Below are 22,164 nucleotides of genomic sequence, written 5' to 3' on the forward strand. Positions count from 1 at the left end.
TCATCTTGTCCCCCCCCGCAAAAAGAAAAGTCCTGAATTGCTGGCTCATTCTGCCTAACAAAAATCGGAATAGAAGGCAATCAAAAAATGTCATGTGTCTGAATTTCCTACCAATAAAAAAGTCCCTCAAAAAGTAAGCCCTCTCTTAACGCGGCCAAAATATGGAAAAATTATAACTCTCAAAAGGCTGGGATGAAGAAACTAGTTTTTGCAATAAAAAACATTTTTTTAGTTTGTGACAGCAGCCAAACATATAAAGACCCAATATAAATCTGGTATAGCTGCAATTGCGTCGACCCGAAGAGTAAAGTCGCCTAATCATACAGCAAGAAGAACGGCTTAAAAAATGTATAAAACCAATTCGTCTCTTGCTGTTTTGTTCATTCTGCCTCCCAAAGATCGCAGTAAGGTTCTGGACACATTTATCCTGTGCTCTGCGCTGAGCGCTTACATTGGGGCTTCGGTGTAAATCTCTGAAATACGTGATTCAGACAGAACCCCCGGCAGAAGATTCCCTATAATGAGGCTGAGGGAAGGACTGTGGATGCCGTAAGACCTGTCATCCAGCGATGTCTGTCTTTTTAGGACTGCATAAAAGTGCCGTCGGCCACAGTTTTGCGCAGTTCTGAAAAGAAGGTCAATGCTGAGCTGAACGAAGGCCAGATGGAGTGCAGAGTAACTCTGCTGCCTCATTATAGTGAATGGATCCCTCAGGGGTTTCATCTGAATCACGTCACTCAGAAATTTAGATGGAAATCCCAAAGTAAGTACTCAGTGTAGAGTTCCAGATAAATGTGAGCCTAAATGTTATGTAAAATGTTCCTAACAAAAGCTCCAACTCAATCAACAAAAAAGCAGGTCCCCACTCAGGTCCATCATCTGTCAATGGAAATATAGGGGGCTTCCACGTCACTGGTAGCACAAAGGCTCTAGAAAAGCGAAATGGCTCCCCACCCTTCAAAAGAAATTCAGCAAATTCGGCGCTCCTAAATTCAAATGCCCCCTCCCTTCTGAGCCCCACCTTGTACATAAACTACATATAGCGTACACGTTTAGCATTTTTTTTTAGTGATGAGAGCCCGCCTGATTTACAGGTGTATGTCTCCAGAAGCATGAGCTGGGCATAACATACTGGTGACTACAACATACTGGTCTGTACAGCGTACTGGTCAATACAACAGCAGTTTGCAATTTTCGCTCCGCATCATCCACTGCTGCTTGTTTCTGGAAAACACCTAATGGAGTCAAAATCATCACTGCAACTGTAGATAAATTCCCAAAGGGATATCATTTCTAAAATTTGGTCACATGAGGGGGGAGTCTGCTCTTCTATCAATTAGGGGCTCTGTATATGGATTCTGCAAACTGTTCTAGGAAAATCTGCACTCCAAGAGGCTCTGTCCCTCACGAGACTCTCCGTATGGCCAAGTGGGGTATTGCCACAGTCAGTAGGAATTTTTGAACAAATTTTCGTGCCGTTTTTGCCCACTTCTTGTGTGAAAATGTAAAAGCTGGAGCTAAAACAAAATTTTGATGGTAAAAATGTAGTTTTGTTTTCACTGCCCAAAGGTATAAAATTCTGTGACACATCCGTGGTGTCAATATGATCACTGCACCACTACATGAATTTGTTGAGAGGTGTAGTTTGTAAAATGGGGTCACTTATGGTGGTTCTGCTGTTCTGGCAACTCAGGGGCTCTCCCAGTGGGTCATGGCACCCGCAAACCATAACCGTAAAATCTACACTATAGTATGGTGCGCCTTCTCTTCTGAGCTTTCCACTGTGCCTGAAAAATGTTTCCCAATAACATGTAGGGTATTGGTACACTCAGGGAAAACTGGACCTCAGTTTGTTGTAAAAAAAAATGGTATAAAATTCTGTGAGGCACATGTGATGTCAATATGATCACTGCACCCCTAGGTGAATTCAATGGGAAGTGTAGTTTGTAAAATGAGTTCACATATAGGGGGTTTCTATTGTTCTGAGACCTCAGGGGCTCTGCCAATGTGAAATGGCACCCTCAAACCATTCCAGTAAAATCTGGACTCCAATATGGCGCCTCTTCCCTTTTGAGCTTTGCACTGTGCCTCAAAAGTAGTATTCCCCCACATACGGAATATTGGCATACTCAGGAGAAACTACATAATAAATTGTATGGTGCAATTTCTCCTGTTACCCTTATGAAAATGCAAAATTTGGGGCTAAAATAATATTTTTGTGGGGAAAATGTTATTTTTTTATTTTTTCTTATTTTCATGGCTCAACGTTATAAACTTTTGTGAAGCACCTGGGGGTTAAAGGTGCTCACTACACATCTAAGTACATTCCTTGAGGGGTATATTTTCCAAAATTGGGTCACTTGTAGTGGATTTCCACTGTTTAGGCACATCAGAGGCTCTCCAAACGTGACATGGCATCTGCTAATGATTCTAGGAAATTTTGCATTCGAAAAGTCATATAATGCTCCTCCCCTTCCGAACTCTGCCGTGCACCCATACAGTGGTTTTCTCCCTAATACGGGGTATCTGCGTATTCAGGAGAAATTGCACAACAAATTTTGGGATCCATCAATGTGCAGTTTTTAGAATGGTGTCACTTTTGGGTATTTTCTATCATATAGACCCCTCAAAGTCAAATGTGATCCCTAAAAAAATGGTTCTGTAAGTTTTGTTGGAGAAAGGGGAAATAGCTGGTCAACTTTTAACACTTGTAATGTCCTAACAACAAAAAAATGTTTTTCAAAAATTGTGCGGATGTAGACATGTGGGAAATGTCATTTATTATCTATTTTGTGTGATACATCTCCTTGATTTAAGGGCATAACAATTCAAAGTTTAAAAATTGCTAAATTTTTCAAACTTTAGGCAAAATTCCATTTTTTTCACAAATAAAAGCAAGTTATATCGAAGAAATGTTACCACTATCATGAAGTACAATATGTCACAAATAAACATCAGAATCAGTGGGATTCATTGAAGCGTTCTAGAGTTATGACCCCATAAAGGGACACTACTCAGAAATGTTAAAATTGGTCTGGTCATGAACATGCAAACCACCTTGGGTTGTAAAGGGGTTAAATTACTGTGGGCATTGAAAGCCCTTCGTCTATACAGCTTACCACCTGCCTCCTGGAATTAAAAGATATCTACCCAGATCTGTATACTATAAATCGAAATGCCAGCTCACGTAGAATGTGCTGACAAGTTAGGCTACTTTCACACTAGCGTCGTACGACGCACATAGCAATGCGTCGTTTTGCAGAAAAAACGCATCCTGCAAAGTTGTTTGCAGAATGCGTTTTTTTCTCCATAGGCTTGTATTAGCGACGCATTGTGAGACGTCGCAACCGTCGTGTGATGGTTGCGTCGTGTTGTGGCGGACCGTCGGCACCAAAAAACGTTGCTTGTAACGTTTTTTGGTGCGTTTTGTCCGCCATCTCCGACCGTGCATGTGCAGCCGGAACTCCGCCCCCTCCTCCCCGCAACTCACAGTGGGGCAGCGGATGCGTTGTAATAATGCATCCGCTGCCCCCGTTGTGCTGCGTTGACACAGGATGCATCGGTACGTCAGCCCGACGCACTGCAACGGGCCGACGCTAGTGTGAAAGTAGCCTTACAAAATCACTTGAAAAAAATTATCATGATGGACTTCTAAGAGAAAGCGGAGGGTAATGATGCTGTTACCTTCCTAGAATCCTGATATCTTATTGGATGAATCTACCTTCTCTCCTTTCTGTGCTCATATGGTCCATACAAGACCAGGTCCAGTCTTTGTGGCCAAACTTCGCTTTTATGATCCGCAACATTAAATGTGTAGCGAGGCCAAGTGTGAATATCTGTACAATTACAACAGAGTTCCCCTTTATCCTGACTTTTCATTTTCTTTTTAAGCCAACTAACTTCAAAGAGGATTGTGGTAAACTATACAAAAATACATTACGCCTGTGCCATGATATATCTCTTAACTGTGCATGGTTTATGACTGTAAGGCTGGTGTCCAACTTGCAACTGCAAAGCGAGAAACTCACCTCAATACCCGGCACTGCCCCCGGCACTTGGGGACCGGAGTGTGTGGCTGCATGTATTTCTATGCAGCTGAACGCTCCGGTCTGAACCACTGGCGGCAGTGCCGGGTATTGAGGCGAGAGACTCGCGTGAGTTTCTCACATTGGAGTTGCAAGTGAGACACCGGCCTTATATACGTTTATTCAAGTCTGCAGGAGATGTGTTGGCATGGCTGGAGCGCTGGTTTCATCATAAATTACATTATGTTTTCGATACTAATGAATTCAGATTACTGTACAATTGTGCCTGTAATGGAGGACACTAATACCTTCTCTAGTCTTCTATTCAAAATTCATAGTATATCCAATGGGACACCATAAATGAGTGGAACTCCGGTTTAGTGTTCGAGTTTCTCCCCTGAACATACCATCTTCTGTCTCCTTTTTTACAGGTTAATTCTGTATGGTATGTGTGATTGTGGTTGGATTACGCTGCCTCACTTATATTAGTCTGCAACTCCCTGGTAGTCTTTACAAACAGGTCTCTGTTGCCTTTGCCATATGCCTGAGATCTAAATTTTAGACACCTCAGCCCTAGCGATCATCTCTGGTGCTCAAGCGCCATACTCAAATTCCCACTCCATATATTTTGCGTCTGTTAAAAAGCCATTAAACTTGTGAGGATTGCCCAACATACACAGTAATGCCGTAGCCAAGTTGGCTATGGCATTACCGTGTATGGGAGGCAATCTTCGGGGACTCCAGCATGGCGATTTTCGATGCGTCCCCGAGAACCCATATGTTGCTCATCACTTCTTAGCTCTGCACTATTTTAAAAAGTTCTCTTTTAAATTTGTAATATTTTTTTTAAGAAACTCATCTGATAGAAAATATTGGCCCTAATATAATTTAGATTGCCAAGAGCCACCAAGCCCCATACTCTAATTACTACAGAGATGTTTCACCACTACTTGCTCATTTTGTCTCTGATGAAGGTTGTTGAGTTTTATCATTTCAGTAGAAGTGTTTCTGTCTATTGTCACAGTTTCTGACTGCAGTAGTTCGTGAACAAAATACTCTGATTTATCCACTTTCTGCAGCCAGCTTTGTGTTCCTAACCAGGCCCCGTTTTTCAAATCTGACGTGTCACTTTATGTGCTGGTATCTTTGGATGCATCTTCTGATTCCAGTGATTCTGAAATGTCTTTTTTGTGACACATTGTACTTTGTTTCTGGTAACTGTAGGTTAATATATACTGCTTTTTTAATACCTGAAATTGTTAAATTATTTAGAAAGATTTGTTATTTTCAATCTTTTTTTTGTTTGCTCTTCAATCAGATAGTGATACCTCACAAAAAATGCACCATGTTCCAAATATTATGCATATTGGATTTAGGTGTCATAAAGATTTAATTGTTTTGTTTTTCAAATAAACTCGAGGATGGTATTGTGTCTAATGGCTCAATGGATCACTGAAATCAATCTTAAGCACATGTGATAATTAGTTTTCCAGGTGATTCTAATTAAAGGAAAACTACGGTACTTAAAAATGATGTTCCACATGATTAAGCAGGCCACATGTTTCATTAATATGGGAAATAAAAAGGATCTCTCTGCTACTGACAAGCGTTAAATAGTGCAATGCCTCGGACAAGGTATGAAAACATTAGATATTTCACGAAAACTTAAGAGTGATCATCATACTGTGAAGAGATTTGTAACTGAAACAGAGCATAGACAGAGTTCATGCAGATAAAGGCATAATGAGGAAGGTTTCTGCCAGACAAATAAATTGGATTAAGAGAGCAGCTGCCAAAATACCATTACAAAGCAGCAGTTATTTGAAGCTGCTGGTGCCTCTGAAGTCCCTCGAACCTCAAGGTGTAGGATCCTTCAAAGGCTTGCTGTGGTGCATAAACCTACTATTTGGCCACCCCTAAACTGTGTTCACAAGCAGAAATGGTGACGGTGGGCCCAGACATACATGAACACTCATTTCCAAACAGTCTTGTTTACTGATGAGTGTCGAGCAACACTGGATGGTCCAGATGGATGGAGTAGTGGATGGTTGGTGGATGGGCACCATGTCCAAACAAGGCTGCTATGTTAGCAAGGAGGTGGAGGACTCATGTTTTGGTCCGGAATCATGGGGAAACAGCCGGTAGGGCCCTTTTAGGTTCCTGAAGGTGTGACAATGACCTCTGCAAAGTATATAGAGTTTCTGACTGACAACTTTCTTCCATGGTCTAAAAAGCAGAAACGTGCCTTCAGGAGCAAAATCATCTTCATGCATGACAATGCATCATCTCATGCTGCAAAGTCATTGGCTGCTATGGGCATAAAAGGAGATAAACTCATGGTGCGGTTACCATCTTCCTCTGACCTCAACCCTATAGAGAACCTTTGGAGTATCATGAAGCAAAAGATCTATGAGGGTGGGAGGTAGTTCACATCAAAATCGCAGCTCTGGGAGGCTATTCTGACTTAATGCAAAGAAATACAAGCAGAAAGTCTCCAAAAACTCACAAGTTCAATGGATGCAAGAATTGTGAAGGTGATATCAAAGAAGGGTTCCTATGTTAACATGTAACTTGGCCTGTTAGGATGTTTTGGAGTTAAATAGCTTTTTTGTTCAGTGAATGTGACCTCCTAATGCTGCAAATTCCACAAATGAGCATTTTCAGTTATTTAAAACATATCAAATGTTTAGAAATTCTACTGTGCCTAATAATTTGGAACAGTGCATTGAGTTTTTATTCATTTTGGAGATTATACTGTTATCATTGGGAGGTTTCTTCAATAAAATTGATGTATAATCTAACGGGTGATGACTTTTATTAGACAGACTGTCATTTGCACCGACCATTTAGGAAAATCCGAGAAAAATATCATTTGCATAATAATTTAGAACATGGTGTAGTTAATACATAACATTTACCGTATTCTACTTTAGGTTGGCAGCATTTTTCCAACATCCCAGATTATTTTTTCACCATTTTTTTCCCCAGATGATTCAAGGATTAAAAGTTTAGCAACAAGTTTTTATATGTTCAATTACATTTACAAAATCTATTTTTGGGGTAACAAATCACTTTTGAAATTAATTTGATGTGCCTAGATTTTAGATAAAACCAAAAGGAGAAGACAATTGAGTAGTCCGTAAACTAGCCTGGATCACAACAGTAGTAAATACACAGGACTGAGGAGATCAAGGCTGTATCTGGCTGTTTCCGGCAATATGCTTCGAGCTTCAGTAGGGTGTGGTGCTTTCAATTTTCTGAAACAGGGAGCTGATTACTCCAGTTGGACAGCACACCCATGGTCCCTGACTGGATGATAGTACTGGTCCCAGCCACGGTATTCTTAGTGGCTGGACAGAGCATGCAATGCACAGAACTTATGGTTCCAATGGCTCCTTTATCCCAGGATGGTTTTAGCAAAGTGGGGCCCTGGGCAAAAAGGGCCCCAAATATAAACATATTGCATCATCACAGAGAAACATTTTGGTTGTAGTTAGATGCGCTGGCTTCAGGCGGTTAAATGTGCATGATTAACAGTATTGAAGCCGTTCGGCTCTTGTTTCCTGGCTTCTTTACACCAGCTGAGGAAGAATAATGGGCACAGAACGATCAATCTGTCCCCATACAGTATCATGTTAGCAGCATTTCTGCAGTTTTCACTGGGCGCTGTGCTGCTTAGAACAGTGATTTTTGTTCCATCATGAACAATCCAATCATTCAACGAATAGGCAGCATCTTTCTCGTTTAGTATAATGCCCCCCATAGTGCTCCATATCGTATAATGCACCCCCCATAGTCCTCCATATACTATAATGCATTCTGCATAGTCCTCCATACAGTATGATGTGCATCTCATAGTCCTCCATATAATGTAATGCACTCCCATATTCCTCCTCATAGGATAATGCATGTGATAGTACTACATATAGTATAATGCACCCCCTATATTCCTCTATATAGTATAATGAATTCCCCATAGTCTTTTATACAGTATAATGCATTCCTCTTAGTCTGCCATACAGTATAATGCACCCTATAGTCCTCAATAGAGTATAATGCAGCCCCCATATGCTATAATGCAGCACCAATATAGCATAATACAGCCTTCATATGGCATAATGCAGCCCCCATATACTATATGCACACCCCATAGTCCTCCAGTATAATGGTCATCACATACTCAAGAATAAAAAAAAAATACCATATTCACCTTCCTGCTCCGGTTTCTGCTGTGCATCTCCTCAACAGCTTCACTGCCCGGCACAGCGTGGTACGATGAAGTTACATCATTACATCTCTGCATAAGGCACAGAGCGGGAATGATTGCGCTCTCTCATCCATCATAGCTTTCAAGTGTATCGGTATCTAGGATGCTGATATAGTTGAATGTACAATGCCGGGCACTGGTGCTGGCACCTGGCCCCCCTCACTCATGGGCCACACAGAGGCCATGTGGTCTGCTGCTATTAGCAGCATGCCACTGGCTGCGGGCCCCTTGGGAGTGGGGGACCTAGGCAAATGCCTGGTTTGCCTCATCCTAACGGCGGCCCTGCCTCCATCACCAGTGCCACCTGCAGAATGAATGATGGCGACTAGTGACAGAATCTGACATCGCAGGAGCAGATCCCTGAGGAGATGTAACACACCAATTGCAGAAGCCCTAATGTTATTATTATTTATTATTATAGCGCCATTTATTCTATGGCGCTTTACATGTGAGTAGGGGTATACATAATAAAAACAAATACTATAATCTTAAAACAATACAAGTCACAACTGGTACAGGAGGAGAGAGGACCCTGCCCGCGAGAGCTCACAATCTACAAGGGATGGGTGAGGATGCAATAGGTGAGGGTAGAGCTGGTCGTGCTGCGGTTTGGTATATCGGCGGTTACTGCAGGTTGTAGGCTTGTCGGAAGAGGTGGGTCTTCAAGTTCTTTTTGAAGGTTTCGATGGTAGGTGAGAGTCAGATATGTTGTGGTAGAGAGTTCCAAAGTAGGGGTGATGCGCGACAGAAATCTTGTATGCGATTATGGGAAGAGGAGATAAGAGGGGAGTAGAGAAGGAGATCTTGTGAGGATCGGAGGTTGTGTGCAAGTAAGTACCGGGAGACGAGGTCACAGATGTATGGAGGAGACAGGTTGTGGATGGCTTTGTATGTTATGGTTAGGATTTTGTACTAGTCTCTGGGCAATGGGGAGTGTTATGTTTGCTAATGACAGGTGTTATGAAGGCAATCCAGAAACACAGTGTGCTTAGCGATCAGAGCGCACACAGTGATCTGACAAATACCCAAAAATACAAGAACGAGCTCTGAGACGTGGAAACTCTGTAGACTGCACACCTGATCCTATCCTAAACACAACTAAAAGCGGCTGTGGATTGCGCCTAACAACTACCTAGGCAACTCGGCACAGCCTAAGAAACTAGCTAGCCTGAAGATAGAAAAATAGGCCTGACTTGCCCCAGAGAAATTCCCCAAAGGAAAAGGCAGCCCCCCACATATAATGAGTGTGAGTAAGATGAAAAGACAAAACGTAGGGATGAAATAGATTCAGCAAAGTGGGGCCCGATATTCTAGGACAGAGCGAGGACAGTAAAGCGAACTTTGCAGTCTACAAAAAACCCTAAAGCAAAACCACGCAAAGGGGGCAAAAAAAACCCACCGTGCCGAACTAACGGCACGGCGGTACACCCTTTGCGTCTCAGAGCTTCCAGCAAAACAAAAGACAAGCTGGACAGAAAAAAAGCAACAAAAAAGCAAAAAGCACTTAGCTATACAGAGCAGCAGGTCACAGGAACAATCAGGAGAAGCTCAGATCCAACACTGAAACATTGACAAGGAGCAAGGATAGCAGCATCAGGCGGAGTTAAGTAATGAAGCAGTTAACGAGCTCACCAGAACACCTGAGGGAGGAAGCTCAGAAGCTGCAGTACCACTTGTGACCACAGGAGTGAATTCAGCCACAGAATTCACAACAGTACCCCCCCCCCTTGAGGAGGGGTCACCGAACCCTCACCAGAGCCCCCAGGCCGACCAGGATGAGCCGCATGAAAGGCACGAACAAGATCGGAAGCATGAACATCAGAGGCAAAAACCCAGGAATTATCTTCCTGAGCATAACCCTTCCATTTAACCAGATACTGGAGTTTCCGTCTAGAAACACGAGAATCCAAAATCTTCTCCACAATATACTCCAATTCCCCCTCCACCAAAACCGGGGCAGGAGGCTCAACAGATGGAACCATAGGTGCCACGTATCTCCGCAACAACGACCTATGGAATACATTATGTATGGAAAAGGAGTCTGGGAGGGTCAAACGAAAAGACACAGGATTGAGAACCTCAGAAATCCTATACGGACCAATAAAACAAGGTTTAAATTTAGGAGAGGAAACCTTCATAGGAATATGACGAGAAGATAACCAAACCAGATCCCCAACACGAAGTCGGGGACCCACACGGCGTCTGCGATTAGCGAAAAGTTGAGCTTTCTCCTGGGACAAGATCAAATTGTCCACTACCTGAGTCCAGATCTGCTGCAACCTATCCACCACAGAATCCACACCAGGACAGTCCGAAGACTCAACCTGTCCTGAAGAGAAACGAGGATGGAACCCAGAATTGCAAAAAAATGGAGAAACCAAGGTAGCCGAGCTGGCCCGATTATTAAGGGCGAACTCAGCCAACGGCAAAAAGGACACCCAATCATCCTGGTCTGCAGAAACAAAACATCTCAGATATGTTTCCAAGGTCTGATTGGTTCGTTCGGTCTGGCCATTAGTCTGAGGATGGAAAGCCGAGGAAAAGGATAGGTCAATGCCCATCCTACCACAAAAGGCTCGCCAAAACCTTGAAACAAACTGGGAACCTCTGTCAGAAACAATATTCTCAGGAATGCCATGCAACCGAACCACATGCTGAAAGAACAAAGGTACCAAATCAGAGGAGGAAGGCAATTTAGCCAAGGGCACCAGATGGACCATTTTAGAAAAGCGATCACAGACCACCCAAATGACTGACATCTTTTGAGAAACGCGAAGGTCAGAAATGAAATCCATCGAAATATGTGTCCAAGGCCTCTTTGGGACCGGCAAGGGCAAAAGCAACCCACTGGCACGAGAACAGCAGGGCTTAGCCCTAGCACAAATCCCACAGGACTGCACAAAAGTACGTACATCCCGTGACAGAGATGGCCACCAGAAGGATCTAGCCACTAACTCTCTGGTACCAAAGATTCCAGGATGACCAGCCAACACCGAACAATGAAGTTCAGAGATAAGTTTATTAGTCCACCTATCAGGGACGAACAGTTTCTCTGCTGGACAACGATCAGGTTTATTCGCCTGAAATTTTTGCAGCACCCGCCGCAAATCAGGGGAGATGGCAGACACAATGACTCCTTCCTTGAGGATACCCGCTGGCTCAGATAAACCCGGAGAGTCGGGCACAAAACTCCTAGACAGAGCATCCGCCTTCACATTTTTAGAGCCCGGAAGGTACGAAATCACAAAGTCGAAGCGGGCAAAAAATAACGACCAACGGGCCTGTCTAGGATTCAAGCGCTTGGCAAACTCGAGATAAGTCAAGTTCTTATGATCAGTCAATACCACCACGCGATGCTTAGCTCCTTCAAGCCAATGACGCCACTCCTCGAATGCCCACTTCATGGCCAGCAACTCTCGATTGCCCACATCATAATTACGCTCAGCGGGCGAAAACTTCCTGGAAAAGAAAGCACATGGTTTCATCACTGAGCAATCAGAACCTCTCTGTGACAAAACCGCCCCTGCTCCAATCTCAGAAGCATCAACCTCGACCTGGAACGGAAGAGAAACATCTGGCTGACACAACACAGGGGCAGAACAAAAACGACGCTTCAACTCCTGAAAAGCTTCCACAGCAGCAGAAGACCAATTAACCAAATCAGCACCCTTCTTGGTCAAATCGGTCAATGGTTTGGCAATGCTAGAAAAATTACAGATGAAGCGACGATAAAAATTAGCAAAGCCCAGGAACTTTTGCAGACTTTTCAGAGATGTCGGCTGAATCCAATCCTGGATGGCTTGGACCTTAACTGGATCCATCTCGATAGTAGAAGGGGTAAAGATGAACCCCAAAAATGAAACTTTCTGCACACCGAAGAGACACTTTGATCCCTTCACAAACAAAGAGTTAGCACGCAGGACCTGAAAAACCATTCTGACCTGCTTCACATGAGACTCCCAATCATCTGAGAAGATCAAAATGTCATCCAAGTAAACAATCAGGAATTTATCCAGATACTCACGGAAGATGTCATGCATAAAAGACTGAAACACAGATGGAGCATTGGCAAGTCCGAACGGCATCACTAGATACTCAAAATGACCCTCGGGCGTATTGAATGCAGTTTTCCATTCATCTCCTTGCCTGATTCTCACCAGATTATACGCACCACGAAGATCTATCTTAGTGAACCAACTAGCCCCCTTAATCCGAGCAAACAAGTCAGATAACAATGGCAAGGGATACTGAAATTTAACAGTGATCTTATTAAGAAGGCGGTAATCAATACACGGTCTCAGCGAACCATCCTTCTTGGCTACAAAGAAGAACCCTGCTCCCAGTGATGATGACGATGGGCGAATATGTCCCTTCTCCAGGGATTCCTTCACATAACTGCGCATAGCGGCGTGTTCGGGCACGGATAAATTAAATAATCGACCTTTAGGGAATTTACTACCAGGAATCAAATTGATAGCACAATCACAATCCCTATGCGGAGGTAGAGCATCGGACTTGGGCTCTTCAAATACATCCTGATAATCAGACAAGAACTCTGGGACCTCAGAAGGGGTGGATGACGAAATCGACAAAAATGGAACATCACCATGTACCCCCTGACAACCCCAGCTGGATACCGACATGGAATTCCAATCCAATACTGGATTATGGGTTTGTAGCCATGGCAACCCCAACACGACCACATCATGCAGATTATGCAGCACCAGAAAGCGAATAACTTCCTGATGTGCAGGAGCCATGCACATGGTCAGCTGGGCCCAGTATTGAGGTTTATTCTTGGCCAAAGGTGTAGCATCAATTCCTCTCAAAGGAATAGGACACCGCAAAGGCTCCAAGAAAAACCCACAACGTTTAGCATAATCCAAATCCATCAGATTCAGGGCAGCGCCCGAATCCACAAACGCCATGACAGAAAACGACGACAAAGAGCATATCAAGGTAATGGACAGAAGGAATTTGGACTGTACAGAACCAATGATGGCAGACCTAGCGGACCGCTTAGTGCGCTTAGGACAATCAGAAATAGCATGAGTGGAATCACCACAGTAGAAACACAGACCATTCAGACGTCTGTATTCCTGCCGTTCAACTCTAGTCATAGTCCTATCGCACTGCATAGGCTCAGGTTTAACCTCAGGCAGTACCGCCAAATGGTGCACAGATTTACGCTCGCGCAAGCGTCGACCGATCTGAATGGCCAAAGACAAAGACTCATTCAAACCAGCAGGCATAGGAAATCCCACCATGACATCCTTAAGAGCCTCAGAGAGACCCTTTCTGAACAAAGCTGCCAGCGCAGATTCATTCCACTGAGTGAGTACTGACCATTTCCTAAATTTCTGACAATATACTTCTATATCATCCTGACCCTGGCACAAAGCCAGCAAATTTTTCTCAGCCTGATCCACTGAATTAGGCTCATCGTACAGCAATCCGAGCGCCAGGAAAAACGCATCGACACTACTGAATGCAGGGTCTCCTGGCGCAAGAGAAAATGCCCAGTCTTGAGGGTCGCCGCGCAAAAAAGAAATAATAATCAAAACCTGTTGAATAGGATTACCAGAAGAATGAGGTTTCAAGGCCAGAAATAGCTTACAATTATTTTTGAAACTTAGAAACTTAGTTCTATCTCCAAAAAACAAATCAGGAATAGGAATTCTTGGTTCTAACATAGATTTCTGATCAATAGTATCTTGAATTTTTTGTACATTTATAACGAGATTATCCATTGAAGAGCACAGACCCTGAATATCCATGTCCACACCTGTGTCCAGAATCACCCAAATGTCTAGGGGAAAAAAAAAAAGTGAACACAGAGCAGAAAAAAAAAAAAAAATGATGTCAGAACTTTTTCTTTCCCTCTATTGAGAATCATTAGTCTGGCTCCTTGTACTGTTATGTTTGCTAATGACAGGTGTTATGAAGGCAATCCAGAAACACAGTGTGCTTAGCGATCAGAGCGCACACAGTGATCTGACAAATACCCAAAAATACAAGAACGAGCTCTGAGACGTGGAAACTCTGTAGACTGCACACCTGATCCTATCCTAAACACAACTAAAAGCGGCTGTGGATTGTGCCTAACAACTACCTAGGCAACTCGGCACAGCCTAAGAAACTAGCTAGCCTGAAGATAGAAAAATAGGCCTGACTTGCCCCAGAGAAATTCCCCAAAGGAAAAGGCAGCCCCCCACATATAATGACTGTGAGTAAGATGAAAAGACAAAACGTAGGGATGAAATAGATTCAGCAAAGTGGGGCCCGATATTCTAGGACAGAGCGAGGACAGTAAAGCGAACTTTGCAGTCTACAAAAAACCCTAAAGCAAAACCACGCAAAGGGGGCAAAAAAAACCCACCGTGCCGAACTAACGGCACGGCGGTACACCCTTTGCGTCTCAGAGCTTCCAGCAAAACAAAAGACAAGCTGGACAGAAAAAAAGCAACAAAAAAGCAAAAAGCACTTAGCTATACAGAGCAGCAGGTCACAGGAACAATCAGGAGAAGCTCAGATCCAACACTGAAACATTGACAAGGAGCAAGGATAGCAGCATCAGGCGGAGTTAAGTAATGAAGCAGTTAACGAGCTCACCAGAACACCTGAGGGAGGAAGCTCAGAAGCTGCAGTACCACTTGTGACCACAGGAGTGAATTCAGCCACAGAATTCACAACAGGGGAGCCAGTGAAGGGATTGACAGAGGGGAGAGGCCTGGGAATAGCGGGGGGACAGGAGGATTAGTCGGGCAACAGAGTTTAGAATAGATTGAAGGGGTGCAAGAGTGTTCGAGGGGAGGCCACAGAGCAGGAGGTTGCAGTAGTCAAGGCGAGAGATGATGAGGGCATGGACTAGGGTTTTTGCAGATTCTTGCTTTAGGAATGTACAGATCCATGAAATATTTTTGAGTTGAAGGTGGCAGGAAGTGGAGAGGGCTTGGATATGTGGTTTGAAGGAGAGATCAGTGTCAAGGATTACCCTGAGACAGCGAGCTTGTGGGACTTTGGAGATTGGGCAGCCGTTTACTGTAATGGATAGGTTTGTTGGGGTGTCGCGTGAGATTGGGAAAGATGATGAATTCTGTTTTGTCCATATTAAGTTTTAGAAATCTAGTGGAGAAGAAGGATGAAATAGCAGACAGACATTGAGGGATTCTGGTTAGTAGGGAGGTGATATCTGGTCCAGAGATATAGATCTGTGTGTCATCAGCATAGAGATGATACTGAAAGCCATGAGATTCTATGAGCTGTCCCAGGCCAAAGGTGTAAATGGAGAAGAGCAGGGGCCCTAGGACTGAACCTTGCAGGACTCTGACAGATAGGGGGTGAGGTGAGGAGGTGGTATGTGAGTGGGAGATGCTGAATGTCCGGTCTGTTAGGTATGATGAGATCCAGGATAGGGCCAAGGCTGTGATGCCAAGGAATGAGAGGGTCTGTAGTAATAGGGAATGGTCCACTGTGTCAAAGGCAGAGGAGAGGTCCAGGAGGAGGAGGAAAGAATAGTGTCGCTTGCTCTTGGCGGTTAATAGGTCATTGGTGACCTTAGTTAGGGCAGTTTCAGTGGAGTGGTGTGACCAGAAGCCAGATTGTAAGCGGTCGAAGAGGGAGCAGGTAGACAGATGGGAGGACAGTTCAAGATGGACGTGTTGTTCCAGTAGTTTTGAGGCATAGGAGAGAAGTGATATAGGGCAATAGCTGGATACAGAAGATGGGTCAAGAGAGAGCTTTTTGAGAATAGCTGTGATTGAGGCATGTTTAACGCTTGAGGGGAAAACACCACTTGTTAGTGATAGGTTTGGAATGAAGTGGGATGGGAACGGGTCAAGTGCACAGGTGGTGAGATGTGATCTTGAGAGTAGAGTAGAGAGTCGATCTTCTGTAATGATGGAGAAGATGGTTTTGGAGGTGGAGGGCTGGGAAGTTGGGAGGAAGGGCTCTGGGAGTTGTTGACCAAAACTGTCTCTGATGTTCTCAATCTTCTGCTTGAAAAATGAGGCAAAGTCTTCAGATGAGATGAGTGGGGAGGGAGGAGGTGCTGGGGGACGGAGGAGAGAATTGAAGGTGTTGAATAACTGTTTAGGGTTGTGAGACAAGGAGGATATGAGAGATGAGAAGTAGGTTTGTTTAGCTGTGGTAAGTGTGGTCTTGAAAGTAGTGAGGGACTGTTTGAATGCGATGAAGTGCTCTTTGCAGTGGGATCTTTTCCATCTCCGCTCAGCAGCCCTGGAAGCTCGCCTCAGTTCTTTGGTCAGGCTGGTGTACCAGGGCTGTCTGTTGCGAGCTTTGGTATGTGTGAGAGGGGCAACAGAGCTATTGTGGTATTATATAGAGCGGCAGCGTCATCCGCATTGTGTAGGGAACTTATGTCTGTGAGAAGGATGAGGGATTCAAAGAGTGAGAGTAGAGCAAGGTGTTTAAGATTTCTGCGAGGGTGTGCAAGTTTATGGGGTGGGGATTATAGACAAGGAGTGGAGAGGGAAGAGAATGTGAGTAGGTTGTGGTCAGGAAGAGGTGAGTTAGAGAGGTTAGATAGGGAGCAGAGGCGGGTGAAGATGAGGTCCAGTGTGTGACCATCTTTGTGAGTGGCTGCAGAAGACCATTGAGTGAGGCCGAAGGAGGAAGTGAGAGATAGAAGTTTAGTGGCAGCTGAGAAGGAAGTGTCAATGGTGATGTTGAAGACACCCAAGATGATAGTGGGGATGTCAGTGGAGAGAAAATTAAGTAGCCAGGTGGTGAAGTGGTCAAAAAAGGTGGTGACTGCCCCTGGGGGAAGGTAAATAACAGCCAGTTGGAGGGGGAGTAGAAGCGCACAGAGTGCACCTCAAAGGAAGGGAGGGTGACAGAGGGTGGGATTGGGGTGAAGGAGCAGTTATCTGACAGGAGAAAACCAACTCCTCCACCATGCTTGCTGCTGGGGCGGGTTGTGTGAGAAAGGTGGAATCCACCATGCGAAAGTGCATCAGGAGAGGCTGTGTCAGAAGGGGTGATGGCGAGGAAGGAAAGTTTGGTAGTAACCAAAAGATGGGCCACACGGTGGCTCAATGGATAGCACTGTAGCCTTGCAGCGCTGGAGTCCTGGGTTCAAATCCCATCAAGGACAACATCTGCAAGGAGTTTTTATGTTCTCTCCATGTTTGTGTGGGTTTCCTCCGGGTATTCCGGTTTCATCCCACATTCCAAAGACATACTGATAGGGAATTTAGATTGTGAGCCCCATCGGGGACAGCGATGATAATGTGTGCAATACTGTAATGCGCTGCGGAATATGTTAGCGCTATATAAAAATAAAGATTATAATTATAAAAAAAATCATGGATGTAGGAAAGCTTGTTGCAGACAGAGCAAGCGTTCCACAGAGCTCCTGTTAGTGGGACAGGGGAAGTGGGGCTGGGCAAATGGGTATAAGGTTAGAGAGGTTACGGAAATTTGTGATAGAGCATGGATGGGAGGTAGAAATGACTGTGGGGAAGTGGTGAGAAGGAGCAGAGAAAGTGTTAGCAGGTGGGAGCAGGAGAGGGCATGAGGTGGCTGTCTGTGCTTAGAGACAGAGGATTGTATGTTGAGGAACAGTTCAGAGGAGGAGGTGAGATGGATAGGGAGTATTGAAGAAGAGATTAACAGTTCCTTACTAGGAGTAGGGATTAGGGGGTTTAGCAGAAAGTGAAGGATTATAGGGGTGAGAGTGAAAACAAACAGAAACATTGTTTACAGTGACTGTATCCAGTTCCCTTCAGTTTCCTTCTGGTTTTAATTCTACATTAATCTTCACACTTCCAGGACACACTTATAGGATCCACAATGCAGACTAAAGTCTTAGCACAATATATGTGCTACAAAGTGTATTCAGGTGTGAAACAGAGAGGAGTGGTCTCTGTTCATCTTGGTCAGAGAATTAAGAGTGGACCAGATGCATATAATCAGGGGTGGATTAAGGGTAGCCAGGGCCCCGGGCTGTTCAGACACTGTGGGCCCCCCGGTCATGTGACGGGGTCATGCGATGGGGGTCATCATATACCTGAACCAGATTATTCCAGAAAAATAGTTGCTGTGTGAAACTATAACCTGTCAAACATCCATTGATCTAGTCAATTTACCCTTCAGTTCAGTATATAGTATACAGTGTATAGTGTTAGTGTATAGGTCACACTGACTCACCAGTAACGTCTCTAGGTGAAGTCCTTCATCGTTCATCCAACACAGACCACCATCACTTCATCCAGCCAGATCTGTCTCCAATCCTGTCTCATGTCTTTCATTCTGCCCCATGTCTCCAATCATGCCCCGTATCTACATTCTGCCCATGTCTCCAGTCCTGCCCTCAGTGTCTCCAGCATCTCTGCCCCCAGTGTCCAGCATCTCTGCCCCCAGTGTCCAGCATCTCTGTCCCCAGTGTCCAGCATCTCTGCCCCCAATGTGTCCAGCATCTCTGCCCCAATGTGTCCAGCATCTCTGCCCCCAATGTGTCCAGAATCTCTGCCCCCAGTGTGTCCAGAATCTCTGCCCCCAGTGTGTCCAGCGATCTGCCCCAGTGTCTCCAGCATTGCCCCCAGTGTGTCCAGCAATCTGCCCCAGTGTGTCCAGCATATTACCCCCAGTGTGTCCAGCATATTACCCCCAGTGTGTCCAGCAATCTGCCCCAGTGTCTGACTCCAGCATATTGCCCCCAGTGTGTCCAGCAATCTGCTCCAGTGTGTCCAGCATTTCCCCAAGTGTGCCAGCAATCTGCCCCAGTGTGTCCAGTCCAGCATATTACCCCCAGTGTGTCCAGCAATCTGCCCCAATATGTCCAGCATATTGCCCCAGTGTGTCCAGCAATCTGCCCCAGTGTCTGACTCCAGCATATTGCCCCCGGTGTGTCCAGCATTGCCCCCAGACAGTGTGTCCAGCAATCTGCCCCAGTGTGTCCAGCATTGCCTCCAGACAGTGTGTCCAGCAATCTGCCCCAGTGTCTCCAGCATTGCCCCCAGTGTGTCTGACTCCAGCAATCTGCCCCAGTATGTCCAGCATATTGGCATATTGCCCCAGTGTGTCCAGCAATCTGCCCCAGTGTCTGACTCCAGCATATTGCCCCCAGTGTGTCCAGCATATTGGCCACAGACAGTGTCCAGTATTCCGGCCCGCCCGGGCCCCCCGGATTGCCGTTTGCAAAAAAACAAACAAAAAAAAACGAGTTCTCCTCACCTGACCTGCGCTCCTGCGGCGAGCTCCCTCCAGCAGTGCGCACTTGCCAGTGACTGACAATGACGTCAGGTGCCGGCGACGTGTGCGCTGCGCCTGCGGCCGACTTCAGCTGCCAGCCTCCAATTGGCTGGCGGCTGTTAACTATTGACAATAGGTGAAACTGCCGCAGCGCCGGTAGGGGCCTGGTGAGCAGATGAGACGGTGCCTGATGCGGGCCCCCTCTGCCCACCGGGCCCATACGCCAGTCAGGGCTGTAATACCCTGATGGCAGTGGGCAATCTGAGCGGTAGCCCATGTCCCCCCAAACCACTGGGACCTGGGCTACCGCCCAGATTGACCCTATTATAATCCGCCCCTGCATATAATCAAGCCAAAGTAAACAAGGTCATAAATAACACTGGGGCAAGCTGGGGTTAGTTGAAAGACATACCATGTGAATGCTAAGGAGCAGAGGAAAGTCTGTGGAAAGTTGGGTGATGTACTATATGCACTTCATAGACAGACAAGGCCGGAGAGCTGGGTGGATGAACATACCATGTGAATGCTAGGAGCAGAGGAATGTCTGTGTGGAAAGTTGGGTAATGTTACAGAATGGCAGGGAACCAGAGCAGAAGAAACCCCATAAAGTGACTCCCTTTTGTAAATTGTAACCATCAGTGAATTATTCTATAGGAGTAATGACTATTTTGACACCTGAGTGTGGACTTGTTTTTTGCAGGATGAGTAAAAATGTTATTAGTATAATTTTTGCCTACTTTTTGGTGTTTTTTTTATTCCAATATTTGCGAGGCACAATGAGCAAACAGTTAAACACCATGCTGTACTGGTTCATGCTATGAGGTGTTCTATTAGTCTGTGAACTGTGATTGTCTTAGTGAATAATTCAATTTTGCTACATAATTTCCCATTTCTATGGACATTTTGAGTTGAAATTTTGAAATATATAAATTTCAAGGTTATGTTATCCCAAGTTACTAATTGGTTATTTTTGGCAGATGACTGTACCTGGAAATCAGAGGGACAACTGACAGCTTCAATTTTTAAATCAGATGACCTTGAGATTAAAGTGAATGCCGTTACACCAAATATACAATCCTATCTTCACAGCAAAGATCAATCATCTGATCCTTTGAAACAGGCCTTATCTTCTGATTCATTACGTGGAAAATATTTTAATCAGAAATCAATTCTTGTTAAACATAAGAGAATTCATACTTGGAAGAAGCCACATTCATGTTCAGAATGTGGAAAATGTTTTAAACAGAAATCACATCTTGTTAGCCACCAAAGTACTCATACAAAGGAGAAGCCATATTCATGTCCAGAATGTGGAAAATGTTTTAACAAGAAATCACATCTTGTTAGTCACCACAGAATTCACACAGGTGAGAAGCCTTTTTCTTGTTCAGAATGTCATAAATGTTTTGGACATAAATCACATCTTATTACACACCAGAGAACTCACACAGGGGAGAAACCATATTCATGTTCAGAATGTTTAAAATGTTTTAACCAGAAATCACACTTTGTTAGACACCAGAGAATTCACACAGGGGAAAAGCCTTTTTCATGTTCAGAATGTGGGAAATGTTTTACACGTAAATCATATTTTGTTACACACCAGAGAACTCACACAGGGGAGAAACCATTTTTATGTTCAGAATGTGGGAAATGTTTTGTACAGAAATCAGTTCTTCTTAGTCATGAGAAAACTCACATACGGTAATAGCCTTTTTCCTGTTCAGAATGTGGAAATATTTTATCCAGAAATTGCATTTTGATACGCACCAGAAAACTCACAAAGTGAAGGAGCCTTTTTCATGTTCAGAATGTGGGAAATGTTTTAACTGAAAATGGTACCTTCTTAAACGTCAAAAATCCCGCACAGAGGGTCGCCATTATAATACCTAGAATGTGAGAAATTAACAACTGGAAAAACATATTTTGTCGACATTCAAATATAACTCAGTCAGGAAGAGTTAATCTATTTTATTGACAAATTGTACAAAAACCATATAACAGACAGTTGTATAATTAAACGGGAAAAGGAAATTACTTTAGAACTTATTGTATTTTTAGGACTATAAGATGCAAATTTTAACACAAATAATGATGCTATTAAAGGGAACCTGTCGCCCCCCCCCCCCCCCAGGCGTTTTTTATCTAAAAGAGCCACCTTGTGCAGCAGTAAATCAGTATCTCAATTCGCAGACACAGTGTTTCTGGCTGTTGGCCCTCGTCAGTTTGAAGCATTAGAACTAATTTGGCTTGATGAGAGGCTCTGGACTGGGGTCTAAGGGGCAACATTTCTGAGTTGCCCGCCAGGGTTGTGGGGTACTCGGTACCGGGTCCATTACTTAAAGGGATGTGTCACGGTGGCGGTGACCCGGTCCATGGCCCTGGGCGCCCATGTTAAAGGGAAGGTCTTTAAAGGAGTTTTGAAATTAGGAAAGTTCGTGACGCAACCTGTGGTATTCGGTCAGTGGGGACTGACGCTGCTTAAAGGGGTCCTCTGGGGTGATGTTATAGCAGCCGGATGGTATAACTTCCCACAGGTGAAGTAGGTCCCCAGGGCTCCGAATGAATAGATGGAGGATGGTGAGTGGTGCAGTAAAGAACGAAGGACACATTTGTGCAGTCTTTTTACCTGGTTTACTGATGGTAGCAGGTAGCCAC

General features: G+C 44.5%; 1 protein-coding gene across 1 annotated transcript in view; it reads left to right on the forward strand.

Moving 5' to 3' along the window:
- LOC138663827 (zinc finger protein 271-like) overlaps positions 1–21,344 on the forward strand; it is a 100,924-nt gene extending 79,580 nt beyond the window's left edge. Inside the window, exon 8 of the mRNA XM_069750171.1 lies at positions 20,718–21,344. Within this exon, the coding sequence (XP_069606272.1) occupies positions 20,718–21,214 (497 nt within the window). The 3' untranslated portion in view covers positions 21,215–21,344. The remainder of the gene's footprint in view (positions 1–20,717) is intronic.
- The last annotated feature ends 820 nt before the right edge of the window (positions 21,345–22,164 follow it).

Source organism: Ranitomeya imitator, chromosome 2 (genome assembly GCF_032444005.1).
Source record: "Ranitomeya imitator isolate aRanImi1 chromosome 2, aRanImi1.pri, whole genome shotgun sequence".
Lineage (NCBI taxonomy): Eukaryota > Metazoa > Chordata > Amphibia > Anura > Dendrobatidae > Ranitomeya > Ranitomeya imitator.